This window comes from Falco punctatus (assembly GCF_963210335.1).
Source record: "Falco punctatus genome assembly, chromosome: 6".
Lineage (NCBI taxonomy): Eukaryota > Metazoa > Chordata > Aves > Falconiformes > Falconidae > Falco > Falco punctatus.
The window spans coordinates 85623971-85645030 of record NC_137585.1 but is presented as its reverse complement, the minus strand read 5'-3'; the positions used below and the strand labels follow the sequence as shown (position 1 = coordinate 85645030).

At 36.8% G+C, this 21060-nt stretch overlaps 2 protein-coding genes across 4 annotated transcripts in view; both read right to left on the bottom strand.

The window, feature by feature from the left end:
- The window catches only part of IL17REL (interleukin 17 receptor E like), a 123002-nt gene extending 115115 nt beyond the window's left edge, over positions 1 to 7887 (bottom strand). Inside the window, exon 1 of the mRNA XM_080393999.1 lies at positions 3021 to 7887. Within this exon, the coding sequence (XP_080250125.1) occupies positions 3021 to 3122 (102 nt within the window). The 5' untranslated portion in view covers positions 3123 to 7887. The remainder of the gene's footprint in view (positions 1 to 3020) is intronic.
- Positions 7888 to 7889: 2 nt separating this feature from the next.
- The window catches only part of MLC1 (modulator of VRAC current 1), a 49362-nt gene continuing 36191 nt past the window's right edge, over positions 7890 to 21060 (bottom strand). For all 3 annotated transcript variants that reach the window (XM_080393996.1, XM_080393997.1, XM_080393995.1), the window contains 4 exons: positions 20374 to 20430; positions 19141 to 19263; positions 17549 to 17716; positions 7890 to 15634 (listed from right to left, as the gene is read on the bottom strand). In XM_080393996.1, the coding sequence (XP_080250122.1) occupies positions 15560 to 15634; positions 17549 to 17716; positions 19141 to 19263; positions 20374 to 20430 (423 nt within the window). In that variant the 3' untranslated portion in view covers positions 7890 to 15559. The remainder of the gene's footprint in view (positions 15635 to 17548; positions 17717 to 19140; positions 19264 to 20373; positions 20431 to 21060) is intronic.

Sequence of the window (21060 nt, the reverse complement as noted above, 5' to 3'; positions counted from 1 at the left end):
TTTTTTTTAAATATAGTGCTCTCAATCTTTGCTAGCTGCTGAGTCAAATTTGGCCTAAGCCTTTCTTTGTGTACAGCCTGCAAACAATGTGGATTGTAAAGTGAGTAGGGCACAAACCCAATTTCAATTGCAGGCTGGGATTCCCCTATGCTTTTACAAGGAAACTTGGTTGATAACTGTGTTTGCTACTGGGTGAGGCATGGAGACCAAGCCCATTGTGTTTAACCTTTGCATATGAGAATATCATTTGGGCTCTAAAGCCAAGCCACTAAAATAAGGAAGGAAAAATAAATCATAACACATAATAAAAGCTTTGCTGTTCCTTTGCCACCAATCAACCCACAGTTGCGTATTTTCATGCTGTTTAAATTTTCATGTAATACTTGCATAAACATCTGATGTTCTTTTGGTTTTTCCTTTCCTGTACTGAAAAGAAGTACAGTTTGTGGTATAGTAATGAAACCTGGATATTGCCTTATACAAGCCAATGCAAAGATATCTTGCTGAATATTCGTAGCAAATTAATAATGATTCATGAAGTTGCAACAGGATTCAAAATCTAAAAAATTTATAGTGAAGGGGTTTTAAGTCACATATGTCAAAACAGTTATGTCACCATTTCCCTCTTAAGTATAACCAATGCTTTATTCTGATTAGGAGTACCCAAGGAAATCAAAACTGCTTACAAATATTCAAGGGAGATAGCCACCCTATAATCTAGTCTGCTGGTCAAACTCAACAGTTTCAGTTATTAAACCTGCTCACAACTTTCTGACAATATCCACAGTTTGAAAAATGCAGAAAAATGCAAATTAATTGCTTTTCATTCCCCTAATGCTTTATGAAGAACCACACAACCTCAGAGCTGACGCTGCAGAAGAGAAAACCACTACACAAACCTATGGGACAACTTCATAAAGAAAAAAACAATTATCTAGAATACTCACTCGTAGCAATAGCAGCTACAGAAAATTTCTGATAATGTAATTTTAAAACTATCGCATCATCACATTAAGCAAATTCCTATAAAAAATGCCATTGATTCTCTTCTTTGTGATCTGATGTGCTATAGGAGAAGGCAGCACACGTATATTTCACATACACAGAGACAAATTATAAACCCTGGTTAGGGCCCCTGTAAAGAGCATTGGGTTATAAACTACGGAGAAGATAAACTGCTCCCTTTTAAAGTAACTCAAAACAAATTGTGGTCGGTTATGTGGGGAAATTGAAGTTACTTCCAAAGGAAAAGGAAGAAGGATTTTTCTCTAACAAGCTAGTCATGATACTTTAAAGTTCATGTAGCTAAAATGCTTTGCGCTAGACTGAAAATGCTATGCTGGCAGTAATTTGTCCTGTTGAGATCATTATTGTTCCCAGTGAGAAAACATTTTTGTCTGAAAAACTCATTAATGCATTCAAGATTCTACTGAATACAACTAGCAGAAACATAGCATAGAGAACATGAACCAAACCCTATCTTTAACATCACAAATGATTGATCGATTCCATTATACTGGAAACAATGTATTTCCCCTATAAATTAAAAAAACCACAGCCTTCTCACTTATCCAACATTCAATATTGGAAAAATTGTACAAAAAAACTCCTGAAGGCAAAGAAAGGGATCCACTCTACTAGACCTCAGGGTTGTGTCTGTACCTTAGGCATCTAATGAATCAGTCTTCTTAACATACATACCTAAGATATGACAGAGAAAGATGCCCTTTAAAGGTCCCACAGGTAAGTCCTATCCCCTAGACTGAATCCCACCAAAAAAAGGTTGCTATTGTTTTTTACATGCTGAGTCCGATACTCATATACACTCTTTGGAGGGATAAATTAGAACAGTAAATTATTTCTATTTTAAACTCTCATTGCAGCAAACCAAGGAGCATAAAATATTTAACATACATGTGTGTTTGCATTCATAAACTTAAGTACATAAAAATTCTTGACAAGTGCTGAGGTACATCTAGAGATTAATCTCTTATGACTATTTTTTATTATTCTAAAACACTTATGTGAATAAAGACTACAGAATTTGAATGTGGGAATATTAAACAACTTTAAATATAGAGAAGGAGGTTTCCCTCAGTCTAGTATTTGATAAGCACGTTTGCCTGACATTTTCTAGGATACACATCTAAAACATAGAATAAATTGCTGTAACATGTACTAACTTAGTATTTGAGTAGTACCACCACATTTAGACAATATTTAGTATGTCCCATTGCCTGTCCTAAACACTGACATCTTCAAGCAGAAGTCTGTACAGCCATACTCTTTCATGCCATCAATTCCACTTCTCTGTTGAAAGTACATAGTTATCATCCTCTACTAAAACTGAAAGTCAGATTCCCTATTATTCTATCCTTTTTTTTAATCTTTGTATTTACTCTATTCTTGCAGTTTCAGAATGCCAACAGAAGCAGAATATCTCCATACTGCCCCTTTGTGGGAATATTTGGAAACACACAAAATTCAAAGCTATTTAAGAGATAGTATGGTGCATACTACACTTTTATTCACATACATAAGCCATTAAATTTAATACTGCAGTTACATTCATCCCAAAAAATGAAAAACAGGGTTTGCTCTTTCTCAAGCTTAATTCATTTCTTCACAGGAAATTCAGTGTTTTGGATATTCCTAACATAATCAGCAATTTCTGAAACCTCCCATTCCTGCATCCCTCATCTCTTTGGCACCATTGTTGTTGTAAAAACTGACGCTCCAAATTAATTAATATGAATTAAATATTTTTTTCAAATACAAAAGACGTATTAAAAAAGATATTAACAACAGCAATTGGAAATAGCATAAGATGCATTTTCTTACTCCCTTCCTAACAGTCATCTTTCCTACATTGGATACTTAGAATGACAAGAATTTAAAGTGAATGTTCAGGACAGCTTAAATATTCTTCCATTTTTGCTTTCTTGCTTTTCTTACAATTATTTTGGCAGCATACAACTACTATAATAATAGATAGTAAATAGGAACAAGTAAGAGATTACCTGAGAACATGAAAGTCCACATTCTTCAATCCTGGGAATAATCTGACAATCAGAATTCCAAAGAAGAATTACTAGAAGAATCTGAACATGAATACTTATCATCCTAAATTGAAACCAAAAAAACAAAACCTCAGAAGAAACCTTCCACTCTGACAATTCTCCCTCTCATGCCAAAACTTTAATATGAATTTTAGTCCCTCCCACAGCACCTCTGAGCTCCTCCCTCTAAAACTTTCCAAGGACAGAAAATTGCTAGTTCTGGGAAATATAAAACATGTTCAACTCATTTCTTATGTTCCATAGTGAAAAAATAGGCAACATTAACTTCTGTCAATCACAGTAAAAACCTTTTCCTTCTGGATTTCATCATGTCAGCTTTAGATCAGTTTTAGCAAATTTCTGTCCTGCAAATTCTATGTATAAATGGGAATTTTGTTTCTAGAGCGATGTACCAGGCAGGTTCACTGGAATCCAGATGCATGTCTACTTATTTTCCTGGTTTTCTAATGCTTTGAATAAAAAGAATAACAGTTTTGCTGAGGTGGGTAGTCTTGTAAGACTGATTTCTTGTTTTCATCAGCAAGAAAAACAGATTCTTTTACCCTAGAAATATGTGCCTTGAACTTATTTCTCTTATTTAATTGTCCCAACAGAAGCCTCTTGTTCTGTAGCCTATCTCCAGCCTTTGGATTTTCAGCTCACTCAGGAAGTATGCATGCTTTGCCACAAAAGCTCACCCCCACCAGCTCTGAAAGCGCTGTGCCAGTGAGTCACAATACCCTGGTACCTGTTAGCACAACAAAATGCCCAGGAATGCCTTCTTGGGTGCTACCTCGCACAGTCCCACTACCCATCACAAGGAACAAGTATTCCAAAAAACACACTCTTTGGTTCATATGGAGGCTATATGTGGTGTGTTATGCCCATAGGTGGAATAGGGAGTTATTTTTGCATAGAGCGGGCTTGCTCCCAATGAAGAGAGATATCTTTCAGTACAACAGTGCCAGGCTCTTGCAAAACCTTTTACATCTGTTAAAGTAGGGAATACACAATTAACACCATCTGCTGGGATCTGGCTTTACCAACATTTTTTTTTTAATGAACAGGTAAAAGGCAGTGCCTATTCTACCAGTGTATCTACTATACTGACATTTTAGGTACTTTCATTGCAGTCCAGTTTTTCAGTTTTACAGTAAGACTTTATTTTCTGAAGATAAAGAGCAGTGTCAATCACAGTACTAAACAAATTGTTATTTAATATTTTGGTTAAAAAATAACAATTAAAGTTTTTCATCTATGCATAAAAATAGACCAGATTAAAGACCTGTCGAGTCCACTCTCCTGTGCCTAACAGGATCTGTAGCAGACACTTAAGAAAAATAAGAATGAAGTTAAATATGTTTCCATGGATGATTTTAACCTATATGCTGCTGAATTCAAATGACCTGGATCCTATGGATTTCCTGAACTGAAAGCCATGAACACTTCACTGTTTTCAACAGCTGTTTCTGGGCCTTTCTTACATGCATTTATACAACAACTCTGCATCTATTCATCCTTTTGGTTTTCAAAACTTCCTGTGGCAATGAGTTACACAATTAAACTATGTTTATTTGCATTGTTTTGAATTTAAAACTGCTTCCAAATACTTCAGTTGGGTTCCCCCTTGTTCTTGCTTTAGAAAAAACAGAGAATATCCATTCTCATCTTACCTTTGTCAAAATAGTCACAATTTCATTGATTTCTAGCATACCTCCCCTATTTTTTCTAAGATTAAGAATATGCATTTTCATTTTTACCATACCTTTTCTAAGCTAGGTGGTCCCGGACACAATATTCAGGAGTGAGCAGATCAAGGATCTTTTACATAATAGCGTAGCGATGTTGACAGAATCAGAAGCATGATGTCCCTCTACCAAAAAGCCATTTTGACTCTCAGTCAGTGTATCATTTACCAGTATGCCTACTGCAAGCAAGCCAGTTCAGCACACACCACAGTTAGTAGTTTTGCAACTTCAATTTCAAGTGCAGTTTATGGGACCCCGTAGAATAGAGTTTGATTACTGTTTCAGGTATTAGTCTTATTCTTTTGGATTACTTGTTTTAAATTTAGACCTGAGACAATTCCTTCAGCCCACTCTTCAGTAGGTTCCCCTGCAATGGGCTCCACTGCAAGCAAGCAAGCATAATTTTTTTACTGTCATTAGATTCCTTGAGCAAAAAGTGTCCTTTCATATCTCCATCACTAGTCAGCTCCACAGACTTCTTGATTACTCGTTAGCTCCCTAGAATTTTTAGGAGGTTTCCTTCTCATCTTTCATTAAAAAAGGATGGTATTAACCTTTCTTAAAAATACTGTCTTGGAAGCTGCAAAAAGATGTCTTCTTAGAGGTGACATTTTTGGGGGATATCTTATGTGTGTACTGTTCTTAGTTTTCCCTACATTACTTTTAAAGTCCCTTGTGCCTCGAAAGACTCTACCCTTTCAGCTGCTCCTTTTAATCTCCTTTTGGAGACTCAACCATTTTATATAGTTTCTGTACTATTTATACATTAGCACAGCACTTTTTTTTTTTTTTTTTTTTTTGGATGTTGAAGTTGTGTCACTATTGAAGTGGCTGCTTGGAAAGGAACCAAGAGTTCTTTCTCTTCCTATGGGGTCTGTGATTACTTGCTCCAAGCAACAGCCATTTGTAACGTTTACAAATTTAGTTTCTGCATCAAGCCCTGAGGTAACACGCCTCCAGTTTCTATAGAAACGACTGATGTCACTAGCTTACTAAGTTTTTTTCCTCTCTTACTGTTTCTGGTATTTCTTAGCACACCTCTGTTACCTTACAGATAAAGTGGTTCTTAGCACTGCTCTAATAGTATACTCTTTCTATGCAGGTACAGTTTTTCAGTCCAGACAGTTTCTGTAATACCTGTTATAAAGTTCAGCAGGCAACAATCTTGTTGTTTTTTACTTTATTTGACAGTAAGCTTTTTTAAAATCATGTCTAAACTAGCACAATCTACTTTACCATTTCTACCTAATTTATATCCTGGAATTACAGTGTTAATCAATTGTTTTTATTATGTCCAGTTACAGACCCCCCTTTAAGCTAATATTCCCACTAAAAAATGGGAAGTATAATAGACCCATGTTGTGTTATTTGAAAACTTGTAGTTTATGTATCATTATATATCAATTATGTATCATCATGCATCTATGCATGTGAAATATATATGGGCACTAGCTCTTAGGCTCCCTGCTCAAATGTGACTCTAATTCTTGATAATAATTCTTGAAAATAACTTATTGATAACAGATCTATTTTATTTGTTCCTCACTACACCTTACCTATATTTTAATTAACATTTGTCTTGGGTTTAACATTTTTATTACTTCATCCCTGAAGAACAGATGACAGCAAATTATATACTATCCTGTTTTAACCAATGCTCCATCCAGAATAAAGTATCTTTAAAAAAAACCACAACTTAATAGGAAGTGTCTCCTTTTGCACTTTGGTAATACAGACACTTTGTGCCCTAAAGCTTTATTAGAGCACAGATCAAGGATATAGAAAAGCCAAAATCTAAGCATTTCTCAGTCCAAGAAGGTCTGAGTACAAATCTTGCAAATTTCAGGATGGTAGCCTGGCTGCTCAGGTTTTTCTTAATAAAATGTGGAGGTAGACCCTAGAGTACAGAGCAAAATCCAGTGTTCCCCATTCTCCATTTTCTCTTGAGTCAAGCCTGATCTCTGGATCACCAAGCCAGGTCCCTTCTTCTTAACTGATCTCTGGCTTCACCAGTCCTGCATGCTTGGCTACACACTTGGCCCATTTCAAGAGGGACCACTAATAAAATTCTACCATCCCTCAAGAGTGTTCAAAGAGCATTACATGGAAATAAAAGTTAGGACAGGTGTATCACCAGACACATTTAAGCAGCCAGACATGAATTTTGTGACTTGTGTAGGAGTTTAGGCACAGAACTCCACACAGATTTCTACCTTGGCTACTTATTTACTCAGTTTGCTGAGATGGACATGTCAGTGCCTAGGCTGTAAGGCATATTTCTGTCACATCCATACTGGAGAAGCCCCAGCCTTCTTTGGAGCACAATAGTTACATTCACACTTCATTTTGCAAGAGTATCCTGTGGTACAGTACTACATACTTTCATGTCTCACCAACAGAGGCACACATATTATTGTTATTATTATTATTACAGTTGTCTTGAGATGAAGGGCCATGGCTAGCACAGTCCCATGGCTCCTTTTTTAACTTAGTGCGCAGCTGTATCACCCACACCAGGCAACAAGGTCTTGCCTCAGGGCCACTCACTTCAACCACAAGATAGCTGAGTGCTTATAACTTAGCAGCTTCTTGTCATGTTGGGCAAGCTCTGGAGTGGATCCATGTGGAGTGCTACTGTCATCACAACCAAATATTCACAATGATTCAGAACTACTTGGGAGCTGCACTTTTCCGGGAGTGTGCTTACATCTGCCCAGAGTGAGCCTGTGCGGCCAGGGCAGGTACTCAGTGGAAGGTATCAGCAGGGCACATAATTCCCACAAAGCCACAAGACCAGCTGGTGAAACTGCTCAGTGCTTCTGTATCCAGCATGTTACTGCTTCATTATTCAAAAACAATCGCTCCTTATCTCATCTACATGACCCAAGGGGACCTTCACTCTCTTCCTCCACTCTGTCCCTTTCTTAGAAGAATGACAAGTATTCAGCAACAACGGCAACCATTACAGCAGGCAGTCCTTAGGAGCATTGCCTACAATCTCTAGAAGCAGTAAAAAACACACCCAGAATCCAGGTAGAGGCTGGAAATGTCATTCATGCACAAGTCCGCGTTACATGGCGGGGGGGGGGGGAACGACAGTGTTTCTCCCTTATAAAAATATATCCACTACAAGATAATCCTCGATTACTTTTAAAAACAAAACAAAATATAATATTACTCAAGAATTACCTTTATCTGTGTCTACCCCTCTCGTTGATTATTTCTTCAGCCTCCTGTGGTATTCTACGGCTGGCATTTAAACAACCCACTTGAAGGAGAATAAAGAAGCTGTTGTATTCTAGAAGCCCTCCAAAATAAATTACATTATTGTAAGTTCTGTTTCACTAAATCTAATCAATCTGTTAATAATTGTAAAGGAATTTCACTGCCTTCTTGCCCTCTGGAAATTAAACACCGGTAAATCAATCCTTTGACTAACCCTCAACCTAGTATAGAAAAGAAATCAGTTCAGGCAGTGGACTGGCACCAGCCTCCTTACTCCAAGGCACTTCTCTGAATTATATCAACTCTAAAACTAAAACCCTGCCAAGTTCCTCTTCCTTATGTCATCAAATATTCATTTATTTTAAATACATTTTAAGAGACAGAATGCTATTCACATGCCACTTTAAAAACTTACACATTCACTTAAAAAGTTCTATATGCGTGGGCTTACACATTAGAAGACGGTAAATCTGTGTGCGTACTTTCTGAACTGTTGCACAATCTCTTATACTTGACAACAAATCTCCTAATGAAAAGGAAGAAATTAGACTCTGGGGAAGTCCATTGAAACAACCCATTATTCTGGGTGGAAGTAAAAAAAGGGAGGAATTTTTTTTTTTTTTTTAGAGACTGTATACATCTCCCAAGATCATCCTATGCACTGTAGCCATTTTTCACTTCAACAACAGTGAAAATTCAGGAGCAATAGGCTTCTCCTAAGCCTTTTAGTGGTGCAAAATCAGCACTGGTGACTCTGGCCAAGGTTTTAAAAAACTTCAGCTGCTTTACCAAACCAGTCGGCTGATCGATGGAGCTTTGGAGAAGCCTAAAGCAAAAGTATGTACTCTGTAAATCAGCTGTTCAGTGCAGTACATGCCCCTTCAAACTCTTTGACCTTGTAACTGCTGTGTGTACTGCTTACTCATAGTCAAGTATCATCAATCCTCTGCATGGTATCAGTAAGATAAGACTATTTTGAATTAGCTATTCAATTATCAAACCAAAACACTTCTTTTCCCTGCAATGCCAATTATTTGCTATGATTGAAGTATCTGTCATGCAAGCAATAGCCTTCAGTGGCAGGGAATCTCTTATCCCGAAAATTTTAAAAAGGCAGGCATTGTCTTCAGAGGATGAAGGTATTTTCAGCTTTAGTACATGTTAGCAGCACAGCTTTTAGCAAAGCAAGAAAAGATATATGCATGCACTTTACACATAAGTGATAGGCTATGACTAAGACCCACTAGCTGATCCATCTCAAAGGCATTGTAAAAATTACAACAGGCATGGAACTTTTGCAACTCAATAAAAGAAGCTCGCTTTGAAGAGCTAGAAAAATTCATTCCTTTCTCTCATGCAATACAAAGAAAAGGCTGTCTCTTTAAGGCCAAACTCTTTAGTTATGCAAATTATGCTGAAATCCAGAATTAAGACAGCTGAAAGACTAAGGAATCTACCTCACCTTTCTGAAAGAGTCTGAGGGTAAATAAGGTATTTTGAGGATTAACATTTTTGTTTTCTTATGATAAGAGCATTACTCTGGATTTACCAGCATATCCAAACCACTAGATTTTGCTTGTATGTATGTTCCTGCAGGAGTGAAGATACACAGTGAAACAGCAAAAAGTGTCCAACTATATTTGATGTTGCAAGGTGTTGAGTTTTCTGAACCCAGCTCAACACAGTATTTTAGCATCTGTTTTAAAGGTAATGGTCTAATTACTTTAACAGAGCTACACATGTTTTATATGGTACACACCAAGGCACGTTAGTAGACACAGGCAAATGTTCAGTACCTTCCTGCATTGTTGTAGGTACATAAAAATATTCCTGGTTAAACAGTCAAAGGATGAAAAGACTTACCCTTAAAAATTTCACTTTTCTTATTCCATGTAAATACCCTAAGAGTATAGCAGGATTTGCTTGAGCAAATTTCTCAAATTTAAAGACACCAATCTTTAAAAAAGATAAATACTACCCACATCCATATATACATATTTGCTCTGACTTCACCATTATGTCATAGTACCCAGAACAAGACAGAATATGCAACATTGACACACACAAGAACTGCAGTGTGTACTTTCATTAAGCGTGCAATTCCACTAAAAGGATCCCATTACATGCTCTGGTGATATGATACAATCATGCAGATTAGCCAATTCTAGCTGCTTGCTGCTGCGAAACAAAGGCATAGCATAGTCCTGCTACCCCTACTTCCTTATCAGACTACCTGCCAACATCATTAAATTTGTTGACATATCAGAAAAATAATCCAACCCAATAAACTGAACAGCTTCCTTTGGGTCAGCTAGCAAATTAGCTCAAATACACAAGAGCCTGCAGGACAAGACAGGAACGAGTGTCTGGAACCGAGCACGGGAGAGGTAAGGAAGGATGTGAAACTGCTTCTTCTATATGAGAGCCTGATTCCCATACAATAATTAAAACTGGCAACTGCAAGATTTTCCAGCATAATAGGCATTCCTAAGAGACAAAGCAGTTTATTAGAAGATACTTCCTACCTTATTCTACTACTTAATACATTCCTAATTCAAATAATCCTTTTGCTTATGCAGTCAACCAGTTTTAACTCAGAAAAGGATCTAGTTAATTTAGCCAAGTATTTAAGACCTACTGCCTTCTAAATGTTAACATGAATGCTTTTATTATTCAGTAGTAAATCACTTGTAGAATGGACTCCTCCCACCTCACTTTAAGATTGTAAGAGCTAAGGATTCACAGCATGCCTGAACCAAAATTACAGCTTATTTCTGCTCTCTCCTTCCTTCCTGGCTCTTTCCCTTTCAAACTCAGTCACACAATTTCACTCTTCCCTCTGCCATTCCACAGACTCTGGCACTCATTTAATCAAAAATGAATGAATTCAATTACTCCAAGAAGAAAAAAAAAAAAGGAAAACAATATCTATTTGCTGCATTAGTGAGATAAACAAGCCTACTCTGAAATAAAGTTAGTACCTTAATTGACTCAAGCAGTGATGCAGGGCAGGGAACGTATGCTGGGGAAGGGGATGATGTCAAGAATACAGCTTTAAATTTCAGTCCAGCAGTTAACTCGGTCCAAACCACGTGCTGAAAATAGCGTTGGTATGTAACCAATCTTCTTTGACTCCCTCCCTAGTAAAGAGAGGAAGATAAATCTGAAGACCTCTGAAGGTCCTTTTCTCCCATTTCACCACCTAGAGACAGCCTAGTTTCCAAAACTGGGTACTGAAATGGAAGTAACCCCAAAAGTTTGACAATATAACCAAAAGCCATAATGCAGCACTGAGGCAAGTCCCAGAGCTGGGAGGCCTCAGTCTCCTGCTGCCTAACTGCCACTTACACAGTGCAGGAGTATCAGTTCAAGTACTTTGCATAAACAGCAATTTGGCCGATTATTGGAATGTTTTCTCAAAAAAAACCCAGGTCCTCAGCCAAGAAAAGGTTTAAAGCAAAACAAAATCTAACCCCTAGAATTCCATTATTTATAGCTGCTCTCTTTCTCTTGTTCTTACCCCTCTGCCATTGTTACTAAACCATTACTGAGATATTAAAATTGCACATTACTTCTCAAGCACCTAGACAATAATCTGTCTATATATTGTCTGTACTGTCACAGGAACTCTTGGTTCTGCCTGCTCTCCAGGCACAATAAATCTTCACTTCAAGAAAATATGCAAATAACTTCCGTTTCCCATTGTGGACAATCAGGAGACTGACACTGGCTTCTGCAAGTATGTAAGATAAGGCATGAGCCACAGATACTGCTTTGCACAGAACAAGTAACAAAAAAAGTCTTCTCTAAAGGAGGCAGGTGTTTAAAGCAACGCTCATTACCACTGACCTTCCCAGACACCTTTCCAAGCAGGTGAAGATAACATGCTGTGTCCAATCCATCACAGTTGTGCTCCCCAGCAGCTACCTTAGGACGGTGATGAGCTAAACTACTTTATCTCCTGCTCCTTCTGTCACTTGTACCTTCTGTTTTCCATACAGTAACACTTGGAATTTCTCAGTAGCCCCACATCATCAAGCCCTTTCAATTAGAAATGCCAAACAAGCAAACTACATGTAACCAGTTTTGCGGATCACTGCTATGATTTTCTCTGAACAGATTTTCTCATCCACATCACAAGGGTTTATGAGGTATCCTACCATTCTTCCCAGAATATTTACAAATTATTAAAGAAAAATATTTTAGAACACTATTAACATTGGTAATAAAATTACTGAAGAAAAAGCTACAATCTTGAGTGTTCAAAAAGAAAACCACTTTTAAAAAAGAGAAAAAGAAGGAAAAAAAGAATATTCACAATTTTCCAACCTTTTTGTAGACAATATATACTTTTAAGAACTTAAAGCTCAGAGAAATTGGAGTTATTAGCAAATATGGTATTTTTGCAATTAAATCAATTGCCAAACATATTTACCTTAACTGCCTTTTAGAAATCTTACTGAACTGTATTTCTCTGGTTTGGAGGTAGAATGTACTTCTTGTATTTCTATGGTTTAGCCCTATAGCAGAAAAGAAGCGAAAGCAACTATAATCCAAGCAGCAATAAACAAAAGCAGTATTGGAAAATTTTCTTTCCATTCCATGCTAAAGACTACATCCATCTATTTATTCAGCTTTACTACTTACATTAATACTGGAGTACTTAAAGGCTTAGAGATCTGGAATTTTTCAGATTTGATACAAAACTCTGAACTCTGAGGCTGCTGATTACTGTTAGGTAGGGAAAAGCATAAAACCTGTGATGAATTACTTTTATAAGATCTGACTCTGTTTAGATTAAATTGTCTAAAAATCAAACCGATTATTACGTTTCTCAAATTCAGATGTATATACTGATTTTGTTATCATTACATAATCCCACAACTACGTAATAAAATTAATAACATTGGAAAGTAAATAAAGCAACACTGCAAAAATACAACACAATGTCCTGAGTTATTATGGGCTTATATAAACCAACTTTGCTTCCTAATGCAGATAAAAATCAGACGACCTGGAAAGAGAAAAGCATTGAAAAGCAACAAACTGCAATTTATATAATTTACCCTTTTTTTCACCAGACCACAGCTATGAGTGCAACTAAGTACTTGAAATACTTTGTTCCGTTGATTTTAGCAATAAAGGTATTAATTTTATCTGACTTGGGTTTCTGTTATGCCCACAATCATGGCTGCTGAAGGGAATAACACTAATGAGTGAATTGGAACTTATCCTCACGTAAAGAGCTGTCAGCCCTACATTAATTATGATTTTAAAAGCCTACCTCTTACCTCCCATAATTTTCTTTCTTGCATGGGATAAGAAAATTCAACCTCCAGACCACTATCTATGGTGGGGTTCCTAGTTGACTAGGTGTGCAGGGGAAGTCCTGGCATCTGGCAGACTGTGTAGTCTCCACTGTGCTGAACAGTACAGGAAGGGAGCCATGGCAAGGCAGGGAGCCCAGGGGTGTTCATCTTCACTGGAAAGTAGAATCTATGGCTGGTAGACCTGTGATGACCTCTTATTTTATTCCCATCTGTTCCTTGCCCTTGTTAATCTAAGATGACCAAAAAAACTCAGAAACAGAAATACATCTCAACCATTACTCAGGGTCAATCCAAATTCTAACTCAATCAGACTATTTAGTTTTCCTCTTTCTTTTTGACGAACGCTGTTTTCTTGACCTCTTATTATACCTTAGTCCCCCAAAAGAAAGGTTAATAAAAGGTTCTTACTGTTTGGAGGAGAGCACCTCAAATCATTTGCCTCAAAAGGAGGCTAAAGTCCCCCAGCACCTTGTTAGTGTGTTTTGTGGAAAGGAAATTCCTTCAGATGCGCAACTTCCCATTCATCTGTTTTCAAACCAAGGTTAGTAACAGAAGTAGTATCTAATTATATCTAACCTCCTGCAGAACCAAAGCCAATCACCATTTGACAGAAAAGATAAAGATGATCTCTTGAAGATACAGACTCAGATAAAGGCATGTTACCACATAAAAGAAAGCAAACCATTTAGATACATTCACACTATTCTACATATGACTATCTTTTCACTTTACAGTGATTCACAAAAAACTTCTACCTATCTACAGTTTTTGTCCAGTTTCAATCCATGTGTGAGATTTAGGAAGTTGTTTGGATGTTTATTTTTAGGTAGAACTGTCACTATTTCTTTGCAACTTTCACAAAATAGTGTACAATCAGAAACTAACTTTTTCTATTTATAAAAATGGTAGGATTTTAGCAGATACATTATTATTAGCCTGCCTTGCTGAGAGAATGTTCGCCCAAGTACCACCACTAGAGGCATGAGATCTGGCAATATTTAAGAAACAGCAGCTGCATCCTCTGGTTGTTGATATATTAGTCTGGGCCAAAAAACACACACTATTTTAAGTGAACAGAGGTTGCTGTGTAACATGCTCTTAAGAAGAGATGCTCTAAACTTGAAAGAGTATTCTTTATGTATTAAAATGCCATAATAATTGTCAGCTTTCCCAAAACCAAAAGAAAACATGCTAGCATACCTGAAGGGCTCTGCACTGTACAGACCTTTCTCTCTCTGTTTCCTCAGCTAAGAGGTAAGCTTTACAGCACGCTCTGAACAAATGATTTGTATTATTTCAGATTAAAAAAGAATGACTTCAAAATCTAGAACCCCTCAAAAACCATCAATAGAACAATTAAAACAGAAAAACAATAAACAACCCACCATCTTGTCAGTAGCTATCTCCGCAGTTAACACCAAAAAAAGCTTACTAACATAGAAATTCTTATAGTGTTCAAAATCTATGTGATCATAACACATAATTCAGCTAGGAGGAAAAGGCAATCTGTATGGGGATATCCCTTTTTAAGGGCTGCCAGGTTATGTTAGTTTTAGACATGGGAAAATAAACAAAGGAAAGGTAATATACACAAAAATACATTTGCATATGTGAAAAAAACTCTTCCCCCTTTAACAGTCCAGAAAAGGAAGCTTAATGGGAAAGAATAGTCTGTTTTCGTATCTCCAATTAGAATGTCAACCCACATCCTTGAGTTTCCACATAATAATGACTTTTATTTATATAAAAGCAATGAGATGCAAAACAACTTCACAACTCCTACAAAAGTGAAGTATAAGCAAAAATATCAATTATAACTTGTACTCATAACTTTACAAAAGCATTTATCAGTTACACTGACTGCATAACTGCAGTTGTAACAATCTCTTGCAAATATATGAAGCCTACTATATATTGTCATATTTTACTTTGCCATCAGCATAAATCCATGTGACTCATTACCTTTTTTCTAAAGGTAACTTCTAAAGCAACGCTAGAACACAGATACCAACAGAAAAGACAGACGTGTTAAAAATATTATCAATAAATTTCAAAATTATTAGAAAGGCACATTATTTACTGTGTTATTCCTTAGCTCCTACTGCTGTAGCTATATTGCTGTTTATAAACTTAAAAGTTTTTAAGCCTCAATTCAAACGGTTGATTTACTGTATTGGCTGCATTTGCAGAATCCAAACTACTGAGCCATCTGCACCACAACTGCTTTCCAGGCTTTGTCTTTGTCAAAATCCTTTAAGGTATTATTGGAAACCTAAAAGTAAACAAATTTCAGACAAATGGAAACATGAAACAATGCTTTGGTTAAAAACTGAAGTTCAAGCAAATAAATATCTGACAGAAGCTAGGAGAATGTGAACATGAATAGTTACAGTCCAAGCTATTAATATATTCTACACACTGTAAATTACATAGTTCTGTATATTGCAAAGTTTACATTTATAATATAAAATATAATAACATAAATTATATAATTACTTGAGACATTTGGGTCAAAAAAACTTGGCCAAATGCCTATTTTAAACATGTTACTTGGGACATTTTTTTCAAGATTTTTTCCAAGATGCAACTGAAGGCCTTAGCCCCTTACCTCTAAACCCAAATTAGAAGCAGGCCCCTGAAGTGTCACTGCATGTGTGTAGATAAATCTTAGTTCAAGCAAACTAAGGTCTTGCCTAAGAACACAGACTTCTGAGAAGCCAAAGGGACCTACACCTTAACCTGTATCATTCTTGTGTTTAAATACTAAAAGTTAAACAAAAAAGTGTTGCTGTTCCGGAAGAAAGTGCTCCTTTTAGCATTTAATTCACACCCAGTTCTTCAGTGACTCACAAACTAGGAACACTTACATAAGGAATCCCAAAAATAATTCTGCTGTGCTTCATCTTTTGTACAGAATGTAACTCTCAGGACACAGATCCAGAAAATAAGGAACCTAGGCTGAATTCCCTCAGCAATCTGAGGGAACATAAGTCCACATCTTCCACGTTCCACTACCAACTGTATAATGATTTGACTGAATTTCAGTCCCTGCTCCCAATGCTTTCTCTCCAGTGCTGTTTCAACACAGATGCTCTTTCTAGGGAAGAGACTGAATCCAGCACGATCTCTTTCTAGTGCTGGGCCATACAGTAAGCATCTAGCTAACATGAGTTACTCTCTCCTAGTCTTCAAGGATTCAGCACTTTGCCCTGTACAGCAGAGGTGAGGAAAGCCTACAGGTACAGTGCTGTGCTAGGAGATGGATGTAGTCAACCTACACAGGCTGAAGAAAGCCGGGTTCCTCCAGCCCCTGAAGTAGCCTTCTAGCCCTGAACGACTATATGGGAAGTGCTAACAATAATACTGGCACCACCATACTCTAAATTAAAGAGTATGTACCAAACCTGTATCTGAAAGGATAGCCTGAACATGTAAGTGCAGGAAGGAAATATCAATTCTGATCTTTCTCACCAACTTTGATAGTGTAGTTAGGACATAGAGAGACCTGGAATTCCAGGCATGCTCCTCTGCACACTACTTCATACTGTCCAGCACAGGTAGCCACTCACTCAGGTTGCCTGTTGTTCCCACACTCCAGGTTCTTAATTCTTCTCTTTAAGCTCTCTAAACTTTGAATGGGATCTGACTTAGTTTAGTAAATCCACTCCCTCATGGCAGGCCTTGGAAAAGTACAACTCTATCGAGTACTCTCATTCCATAGCCCAAAACTTCTGCTCGCGTCAAAAGGGTTAAATCCATTCCTTTCTGGAATGGCTATGTCATTACCAGAACACAGTCATGCAAGGATCATCACCTCTTCTGTAACTTCATTCTGACATATACATAACAGTTATGGATCTGCATCCTGTGGAGTAGGACTATCATTTTATCTTAGTACAATGATGAGCCTCATCTGTAATTGGGAGCCCGTAATACAAATAAGAACAAAAGTGGGCTTTAACCTTACAACTGTTCTTCTCATAACAGGACTTTTCACATTTACAGACACTGCATCCACCATGCTCCAGTTATCATTTAACCAGCAAAATATTATCTCTTTATTACAAAATTCATCAGTGCATTAACATCCTCACAGTTTAACTGTGATCTGAATTAACATGAAACATTACCAAAAAGTCTTTTTAAATACAGATATTTAAATTTTGTAATGGATATAAATAAATACCTCTGTTGTTCTGTACTCCTGTTTTTTAACCTGTGATGCTGTCCATGACGAATCATGTAGTTTCATTTTTGTCTTGTAATTTATACACTGTATTACAGTTCCAATAGTAAGGCATGCCTGAATTAGCAGCATCAACATCAGAAGCAAAAGGAGCACATCGTAAGATTGCTGAAAACAGACATGAACATATTGTTAACTACTTGAATAAAATATTTTCTGCCATTCCCACCTCCATATTCTTGAGATTTGTATCTAGATTTAATTTTTTAACTCAAATTATAATTTACAGTTTATTTCAGCATGAATCGAATTAAAATTTGAGTGCCTGAGTTTGCTTAAAGTAGAACAGATCGATAATTTTGCCAAATTAACATTTTGTTGAAATGATCTTTTCCTCTAGCAGAATTGAAGAAACCATTCTCTAAAACACAGAGTCTCACTGCTGGTCTTGATCTGAGCGATGTCACAGCTATGCCTGGGCCTGACCCTTTGCCTTGCTGGCTCTGACCTTGCCCTGCTGACCTGAATTCCTGGAACTGCCTTGCTACTATGGACTTGTCTGGTAATCACTGAACTATTTGCTGAACCTGGTTACCATAGCCAGACCTGCCTTGTTTTTCTCTTTTTGGGTACTGCAGGACTGCGCTCCTTGGCAATGAGGTCACTGCCCTCGTCTGCTTTGCTGTCACCTTCCACTCCACTGTTCACCCTTCTTTGCAGAGCAGCCCACTGTTGCTGCATCCAGACACAAAGTAGCCTAAGAATGTAAGAAATGCTCTGCAGGGTCACACCAGTTCCCTACAGTCCAGTCTTGTCTCCAACATCTGCAACAGGAGAAGCTACTTAAAAGAAACATCAAAGCCATGGCTACTTCCCGAGGTCCAACAACACACTATGCTCCTCTAGTATCACAACAGGACCACATACTCAAAAGCTGGTTTTCCAGTCCCTAAGATGTCAGTTTAATAACCATTTTCCCTCTCCTAAAATTACAAGATTACTTAAGGACTAGGGGGCACTAAAAGTCATTACCCTTACTGACACTATTTTAATCCCCATAAATGGTTCTTTGAACATCATCACAGGTTGCTAAACACATTGATGGTAAAGCCCTAGAAAGCTGTTCAGCAATGTATTGGTAACACTTCATATGAAATGCTTTAAGATTTGTAAACTTTTTTTTTATTCTCTGTCGCAATCCAGGCTTGCTTTGAATGAATCCATGTGTAAGCTTACAATCTCAACTGTTGGCAGACATCCTAAGAAACAGAAAAATGTATTCTTCAAGTAAACCTAGAACCTTTAATTTATATACTACAAATTTATTAAAACCTCAAGGAGTCCAGCATATTATTTTTACTGCTTCTTTAGAATAGTATCCCATTTTTAAAAAACTTTAATTCCAGAGTAGCAACAGATTTAACATACTTAAAATTGTATCATCAGTTAAATGCAAGTTTTTGAATAATTTCTGTAAGATTTTATTCAATTTTTATCACGCAGTACCTTGTCTTCTTATACTTCCTAATTCATTCTTGTTTTGCTACTGTAATAGATAGATGTTAATTTTACTATTGCATAAAAATACATACTTTAACAGCAGGTGGATAATTTTTAAAGATGTCAACAACTTGCATGATACTGAAGGATAAGTATGCAGAAGCCGTGAACAATAATGGAGAGGTAACACTGCTAATGGCAATCAGGACCTCAACCTAAAAAATAAGATAATACATGTTAAATAAGAATAAAAACAAATTAACACCTTGGTTTGTGAGCTGCATCTCCTTGAAGCAAGAATAACAGAAGTGTGTAAAAGTGTGTGAGATTCAACATATGAAACAAATATTTAAGATCTATCCACACTGCATAGAGATATAGCAGCAACCTTTGAATAAAACAAGTTTCCAAGCCAAAACACTGTTGTTCTGTAATTCATTTTCCATTTAATATGGATGACAGGGCATTTGTTTGATTTTAAAAGTGCCTTTCATACACAGATAGAGGAAGTAATACCCAACTTAGAGAGCCAGTATAGAAGTATCATTTATTCTTCAGTTTGTATGAAATAATGAGAATTCACAGCAGATATTGCAGACTTGCAACCTAAAATAACTATGCAAATAAATTTGAGTGCTTTGAAGCAAATTTATTGCCATACAAAAGCAGCCTTATTTTCATTCAAATAGCATCCCTACTGGATCAATTTCTGACTTCAGTTGTGGTCACACATCTTTACTGACTTAAAATATGGTTGCATCACTATTACTTAGAACAGATGTTTTAAGGAGGCTTAACTACACATCTGGCACAGTCAAGGAATAAATACACTCTGCTGAATATTCTCAGTCGTTGTCACTAGTCATGCAGATGAGAAACTTGTTCAAATTAGAATCTAGGTCCAGTGCAGCCTGCACACCTGATTTTCTTCTTTCAGATACCACAGCTCATAATGAAAGGAGAATAGAACAGAAAGGACCTCAGCTCAGAAGCACGAAATTAGTTCTGGGCATGCCATATGAGGTATGTTGTTTTCCTACAGTAATATCCATTTGCAAGGAACCAGTAAGAAAACAGACAAATAAAAAAAAACAATAAACAGTCCTTTGAATGCTTTTCTAGAATTGCTGGAACTAAGTTCCCGAAGGGCCTACTGGATTTCTTTTTAGGAATACCAGCTTACACTCATGCTACATATTTCTGTCACATTTTGTAGAAATAACTAAAAACAAGTGAATGAATATGAGTAGTGCCCACTATCACAGGCAGGCTTTCTTAGTATTATTCCACTCTAATGATGAAATCCAAGAATTTTACACACTTACCAGACATTTACTTGGATATTCAGCAGCTACATGACTTGCAATAGCACTTGGAAAGCACTAAACAAAAAAGCATAACAAAATAGATATTTACCTACTTTAAAAATTACAAAAATTACAGTTGAGTTATAGTGATTCCCACTAGGCACAGGTCACATTCTAAATTTCCTGAAAAGGCAAAACTGTATAGACTTACTATGACAGTATTAGAAACTGATTAGTCAAATGGAAATATAACTAATCTTCTTGTAACTTGCATTTAATGAGTATCACGTATTAAACCTACACATACTGAAATAAAATTATTTTCAAGATCTGACAATTCTAGAGAAAAACCTAATGAACCCCACTGAATTTTGTGAATTCTGAATGCTGAAAAAACTTGTTTATGATCTTTTTTTCCACTTCATGCTCAGGGATTTTCCAGGCATAGGAGCCACAGGTAAACCTGATGTTTATTGTCTTCTTTCTTAACTGGTGAATTTGTGGCCGGCAGGTAGCACAGCATCCTGTATGAATCCTCTGCTCCTAGGTACAGGCTGTTACTAGTGACAAGGATTACCAATCACAGTCTCAGACTTTTAAGATAGTTATGGCTGACAGGCTAAAGATGTTTCTATGGATTCTACCATGCTGAAACTAAACCTTTTATTTTGCAGCCTGAAACATTCTAAAACCTAGGACTTAGTT